Here is a 7,500-nt window from a genome sequence, read left to right as displayed (position 1 = left end):
CATAGATATACCTACGAAAAAAATGTGCAGTAATCTGTTGATGTCCCACTGAATCCAAGCGTATGTTATCCCCGTAATCATTAAGTATACCTTAAAAGCCAACCCATGGGGGCAGGTCGAACAAATAACAATATTTCACCCAGCATGTGAAACGAAAAGACAACATTGATTCTTAAGTAACGGCGCCGCTGTAGTTATTGTAACACAAAATTTGCACTCAAAGGAATTGGATAATTGTGTGGATTTCCTCTACATGTTATGTACATTATATGTATGTATTAATTAGTATTGATAGTATTATGAACGTGTTAAAAAGTTAGCAAGCAGTCAAAATACTTTAAAGCAAGGGGGAAAAAAACAGTCATCCTCACATATTCATAAATAAACACTTATTTTCTCTAGTAGCTTCGATCGGATGAATACACCTGTGTTCACCTTCTGTCTGAATACACCTGTGTTCACCTTCTGTCTGAATACACCTTCTGTCTGAATACACCTGTGTTCACCTTCTGTCTGAATACACCTGTCTGTATGAATACACCTGTGTTCACCTTCTGTCTGAATACACCTGTGTTCACCTTCTGTCTGAATACACCTGTGTTCACCTTCTGTATGAATACACCTGTGTTCACCTTCTGTATGAATACACCTGTGTTCACCTTCTGTCTGAATACACCTGTGTTCACCTTCTGTATGAATACACCTGTGTTCACCTTCTGTCTGAATACACCTGTGTTCACCCCAAATGTATGAGCCCAGCACTGAAATTAGAGTTTTCCCCCTTTAAAGTTTATTTATGCTGTTCTACCGGTTCTTGATGTGGTTCTACCTGCTCTTTATATTCTACTTGTCCTTTAAGTGGTTCTACTGATTCTTTACATGAATCCAGGGTTCCTGTGGTTCTTTGATTCTCAGCAAGTGACACACAAAGGAGAAACTCTTATACAAATATGAAACTATCAATCCTTTTGTTGTCGTTTCAGTGGGAACGTCAGGCTGTTGAAGTAGTTCCTCTGGTTCCTTCATTCTATCGCTCTTCACCTCTATATCCTCCTCATCCTCTCCCCAAGGTACAAACACTCACACTCACACCTCACACACACACTCTCACACACACACAGACATTAGCATCATCCTAACGTGCTAACATGTTTCCAGGAAGTTGCCGTGTTCCAGAGGAGAGACAAACCTCTCCTAACCAATGACATCAGACACGTCCCTAGGACACGCCTGCTGCTGTCGTCCTCTCCACTCTCAGTTAAGATATCACCTGACACAGGTGGGTGGAGTCAGAGACCGCTCTTTGATTGGCTGGGATATTGAAATCATCTTTCCAATCAGAAATTAAGCTCTTATTTCATCCCCTCCTCCTTCTCATTAATCGAACGTGTTTCGATGTGTTCATGTTTTACATCTGGTGGAGAACAGTCATTTGACATGTTACTGTTATTTATATATATTTATATACAGCTGGTATTGAGTTGACTTGCTACGTGACAGTGGCCATTCAGATCATAAGCTGTTAAGGTTTCACTCCCAGAGTCAGACTCAGAAGACTGTCGATAGTTCTCCAATCAGATCAGTGAGCTTTAGATGGAGGAGCAGTGTTCTGGGTCTGGTTTGGGTCCGTTTTTTCGGTCTAGCACAGAAAACTTGATTTAACATGTACATTTATAGCAAAAGGCATAATTTCTAGTTGCCGCCCAATCAGCTGCCTTTATTTTTCTGAAAGTCAGCTGGAATCAAACATGCGACTCTTGGAGGCCAGATATTTTTGCTACTTTTTGATACTGCATTCACGTCTGCCATGTTGCCGTGACAACAGTGGTCATTGCTGCGAGCTGATTGGCTGTGTGGTTTCTTTCTACTGAGACACACACACAGACATACAAGTGCTGTCAAATGCAATATGAAGATGATTGGTCAATTTAAAATCACTCAGTGGAGCATGATGGGAAATTTGTGCTGCCTCACAACTGGGACAGAAGACATGTTTTTGTTATTAAGTGTTTTATCGAATGACTCAAGCGGTCGAAACGACAACAGGGTCTGAAGAAAAACACAGTTTTCATTTTCCTATAAATGTGTTTTTAATCCAAGAAAAGCAGAAAATCAATCATCTGCTGAGAATGTGTTGTGTGATTTCACATTCACTTCAAGAGTGTCGCCGTTTAGTCACAGAGGCAAAGAGTAGATTTAGATTTGAACGTCACACAGGTGAAGCTAAATGAACAGAGGAATCCTCAGGATGCTGTTTGTTTGTCTGATGTCTTTCTGCTGGTTTTGGTTTGTGACTGGAAATTATTGTCTCCTCGTCCTTACGTTGCTAGTGTGTGTCTTCCTCATTAAGACAAAGATTCCTTTATAAATTAAAAACAGAAACTGAAAACAAAGTAAAACGCTTTAATTTATCGGTTGGTTTGCATGCAGTTGTTTTTCAGTCATATGTCTTTCCTCAGAAACTGAGGAGGAAGACGCTCCCATGCAGTCAAACAAACAGATTAAATGTGATTTTATTTTGGTGAACGTGGGTGTGTGGACATGTTTGAGATGTTTTATGGCAGGAGCTCAGCTTGTCTTCAGTTTGTCTTTTAGTATGGACTGATTTGTCTTAAATTTTTCACCACATGGAAATAGTCTGTTTATGACTTGGACAGAGAATCACAAACTGCTCAACAAATAAAAAGGACACAAAGTGATGGCTCCAACAAAGAGCCTAGCGGAGACCAACGGACCGCCAGGTGTCCACATAGAGACCAACAGATTGTCAGGTGTCCACGTAGAGACCAACAGATTGTCAGGTGTCTACTTAGAGACCAACAGGTTGTCACGTGTCCACTTAGAGACCAACAGATTGTCCGGTGTCCACTTAGAGACCAACAGGTCATCAGGTGTCCACTTGGAGACCAACAGATTGTCCGGTGTCTACAAAGAGACCAACAGATTGTCAGGTGTCTACGTAGAGACCAACAGATTGTCAGGTGTCTATGTAGAGACCAACAGGTCGTCAGGTGTCTATGGAGAGACCAACAGATTGTCAGGTGTCTATGTAGAGACCAACAGGTCGTCAGGTGTCTATGGAGAGACCAACAGATTGTCAGGTGTCTATGTAGAGACCAACAGGTCGTCAGGTGTCCACTTAGAGACCAACAGATTGTCCAGTGTCCACAAAGAGACCAACAGATTATCAGGTGTCTATGTAGAGACCCACAGATTGTCAGGTGTCTATGTAGAGACCCACAGATTGTCAGGTGTCTACGTAGAGACCAACAGATTGTCAGGTGTCTACAAAGACACCAACAGATTGTCAGGTGTCCACTTGGAGACCAACAGATTGTCCGGTGTCTACAAAGAGACCAACAGATTGTCAGGTGTCTACGTAGAGACCAACAGATTGTCAGGTGTCCACTTGGAGACCAACAGATTGTCCGGTGTCTACAATGAGATCAACAGATTGTCAGGTGTCCACGTAGAGACCAACAGATTGTCAGGTGTCCACGTAGAGACCAACAGATTGTCAGGTGTCCACGTAGAGACCAACAGATTGTCAGGTGTCCACGTAGAGACCAACAGATTGTCAGGTGTCCACGTAGAGATCAACAGATTGTCAGGTGTCCACGTAGAGACCAACAGATTGTCAGGTGTACACGTAGAGACCAACAGATTGTCAGGTGTCTGCATTCATACAATGATTGCAGGGTCTACCATGCAAGGTGCCACCTGCCCATCAGGACTCTAACCAACATTCATACATATACACAAACGGCAGGGATCGAACCGCCAATCCTCTGATAGGAGGACAACCCTGCTCTCCACTGAGCCACAGTCGCCCCACACAGTTGTGTGTGTGGGGTTCTATGTTGCAGCTGTAGAGACGTTCTTGGCAGCCGTGTCTCCAACAGAGACACATGTGGGCGTTCAGCAGCCCAGATCTTTGACTGACAGACGGCTTTCATCACTCTTTGTGTCTTTATGTGTATTTAGTTTGTCTGCTGTGTCTGTTTGGTTTTGGCTGTTGAATTAACTCCAGAGATTTGACTCTGCTTTTAATTATAGAGTTAATTCTGATCTGAGATCTGTTGTAGAGTTAATTCTGATCTGAGATCTGCTGTAGAGTTAATTCTGATCTGCGTCTAGTAACCACTGTCACTTATGAATCTTTATTATAACTTCAGTAATATCTGCTGCCTTCTGTTGGACACACAGCTCCAGTCTGTCTCCTGTTTCCCCGTCAGAGGTTCTGCAGCCTTCAGTGTTGATAGGCTGTTATACAATGTGTACCAATCAGATGTGCTGCAGGGGGTTCATACAGACAACAGAGTACCATATTTCTCAGTTCATTTATTTAGAATTATTTTATAACCATATAACCATATGACCTCATTAAAAACGTATCAACATCACTGCAGTAGTATCAATAAGTATTGGTTTGATATCTGTATACATAAAAGCCAAATGAAAGATATTACTGTGTTCTATTGCAGTGGATGTTCTGCTCAGACGTTACTCTGAGTAAATATGGACAGCAGATAATTCTGATGGGGTTTGATGTTGGACATCGTGTGGCTGAATGCTTGTCAACATGAGCACAGTGTCCTGCTACGATACCGTCTTTACACAGATGTTCTATTGTTGCTTAGATGCTGGTGCTGTTTACAGATTTAGGTCAGGATTTCCTGAAAGCAGCACAGATGTGTGGAGGCGGACTGATCTGCCAACACGTCCATGATTCAGATGAACACACACAGAAATGCATTGAAACAGTGATTTGTGTGAAGACATGAAACGGTGTCAACCTCTGATACTCTGCTGTCTCACTCTGATCTTTTCTTCATCAATAGCACAACATCTCATTTGTGCATCCTCTTCACGATGAAGACAATCATAAATATAAATACACAAACACAGTGACAAATAGGCTTTTATCTGTGGCAACACTGTAACTGTTCAGGTCATGGCTTCAATTTCCAGATCTCTTATGGAAGTCCATGGTTATTCTATGAAGTTTTGGACTCCAGGATCAATAGAAAACCACAACATGAAAGTAATATAATATACTGATGATTTATAATATTTGTATTAGAGCCATTTTTGTGTTAATTATACATTATCTCACTGTTTGATCCTTCATTCAGGTGACGTAATTATTTTCCTTTTGACATATGAATTGATCAGATATATATTGTGAGAAATTATGTTGGCTCTATTGTAATGGAATGATGATCAGCTGTTATAGAAGGAATGGTGTATCTGAGCCTCAGTTCAGTAATTTGTTTGATTTATGTTATGGACTGTTTTGCGCTCTAATGAAGACAGTTTAACCGAAGTAAAAAAAGAAAATCTTCAGCTGCTTCTGAGTCTCATACGTTTCCTTTGTACTTCTACTTCATACTGCAGCTGGTCTGATAAAACATGTACTGTTGCATGTAGGGTGGTTTCAATTGAACAAACTTCATTGTCATAACATGGCACCTTAAACTTTGACCATCTTGCATATATTACATATATATTCGCTGTGCAAAAGGATTGTGGGTCGGATTAGCCAGTGAAGCATAATGGCTTCATACTGCAAGCTGCAGCTGCATGCAGAAGGCTGGTATTTTTGACGTACTGCAATTGACACACTATGTATTGGGACAAACTAAATTTGTATCCGTCTCTCTAAATAGTAGAGAATAAATAGTCTGGAGGTATGTGTGTTGAACACACAGCTTGTCTGCTGGTCCTGTAGCTCGACATGTAAACCTTGTCCTGGGGGTGATAGAGGAAAGGTCAAGGGGTCATTCAAATCAAAAGAGTTTTTCATCATGATTTGTGTTCACGAAGGATAAAAAAAAGTTGTAAAAGACAGATGAAGCAGATCTTTTTAGGTAGTTGGGTTCAGGTTCAGGGAGGAGCTGAACGGGCTTTGAGCTGATGGAGATCCAGACTGACGTGTTTCTTTGTGTCCAGCTCGTGTTACAAGAGACTCAAAAAAGACCAGAGACAAGGAGCCAGAGGACACCAGCTCCTCCTCCTCATCCTCCTCCCTCCCTCTGCACCTCCTTGCTGTGTCTCCTCTTCACCAGCATCTCCTCAGTGCTCCTCCTCCAACAGGTGAGTGTGGTTCCCTCTAAGCACCACTCCAGTGATCAATAACAGAAACAAGTGTAAGAATCAAGCCAGTAATCAATAACTGACACAAGTCTAAGAATCAATCCAGTGATCAATAACAGAAACAAGTCTAAGAATCAATCCAGTGATCAATAACCGACACAAGTCTAAGAATCAATCCAGTGATCAATAACCGACACAAGTCTAAGAATCAATCCAGTGATCAATAACCGACACAAGTCTAAGAATCAATCTAGTGATCAATAACAGACACAAATCTAAGAATCAATACAGTGATCAATAACTGACAGAAGTCTGAGAATCAATACAGTGATCAATAACAGAAACAAGTCTGAGAATCAATCCAGTGATCAATAACCGACACAATTCTGGGAATCAATCCAGTGATCAATAACTGACGCATACTTCAGAACAAAAACATATGTATAATCAATATAATTGCTTCCTGTTTACTCGTACCTGTTCTCTGATCAGTTAAGAATTTGTCTTGACTGATGAAAATGATCTCTCGTGTTATAAATATATATATATATAACCTCCATAATCTTACTCTGTCTTCACCATCAGAAGAAGAAGAAGATAATCTGTTATTCACCATCAGAAGAAGAAGATAATCTGTTATTCACCATCAGAAGAAGAAGAAGATAATCTGTCTTCACCATCAGAAGAAGAAGAAGATAATCTGTTATTCACAATCAGAGGAATAAGAAGATAATCTGTTATTCACCATCAGAAGATGAAGAAGATAATCTGTCTCTCACATCAGAAGAAGAAGAAGATAATCTGTCTCTCACATCAGAAGAAGAAGATAATCTGTCTCTAACATCAGAAGATGAAGAAGATAATCTGTCTCTCACATCAGAAGAAGAAGAAGATAATCTGTCTCTCACATCAGAAGAAGAAGAAGATAATCTGTCTCTAACATCAGAAGAAGAAGAAGATAATCTGTTATGCACCATCAGAAGAAAAAGATAATCTGTTATTCACCATCAGAAGAAGAAGATAATCTGTTATTCACCATCAGAAGAAGAAGAAGATAATCTGTTTTAACGTACTGACTCGGGTCGCTTTACGAGCATGTCAATGAACTCGTCTCCTTCAGGGAACCGAGGGAAAAGCCTTCACTACAGCAGTGATCGATTGTTCCTCCTGGGCTACTGTAGAAACATGATTGTGCTAAAGGATGGAGGACCTGCTGAATACGTAGATATAATCTGATCGTTCTAAAGTTACTAATAGAATGATTCTTAGTGTCAGGAGATAATACACTAATCAAAACATAGTTATGAATATAATATTCCTTTTCTGCCAATAGATCCCTGTGATTCTTAACACTGCTCCTTAATTCAAATACATGATGAAACTAAAACATGTCACTTTGATAAA

At 40.5% G+C, this 7,500-nt stretch overlaps 1 protein-coding gene across 1 annotated transcript in view; it reads left to right on the top strand.

Moving 5' to 3' along the window:
- Positions 1 to 7,500, top strand: part of tcerg1l (transcription elongation regulator 1 like) — a 30,660-nt gene that overhangs the window by 1,303 nt on the left and 21,857 nt on the right. Inside the window, exons 2-5 of the mRNA XM_054597162.1 lie at positions 984 to 1,070; positions 1,159 to 1,279; positions 2,688 to 3,649; positions 5,953 to 6,096. Coding sequence (XP_054453137.1) covers positions 984 to 1,070; positions 1,159 to 1,279; positions 2,688 to 3,649; positions 5,953 to 6,096 — 1,314 coding nt within the window. The remainder of the gene's footprint in view (positions 1 to 983; positions 1,071 to 1,158; positions 1,280 to 2,687; positions 3,650 to 5,952; positions 6,097 to 7,500) is intronic.

The sequence above is a fragment of the Anoplopoma fimbria genome, chromosome 4 (genome assembly GCF_027596085.1).
Source record: "Anoplopoma fimbria isolate UVic2021 breed Golden Eagle Sablefish chromosome 4, Afim_UVic_2022, whole genome shotgun sequence".
NCBI lineage: Eukaryota > Metazoa > Chordata > Actinopteri > Perciformes > Anoplopomatidae > Anoplopoma > Anoplopoma fimbria.
This window is presented reverse-complemented; position numbering and strand designations above follow the sequence as displayed.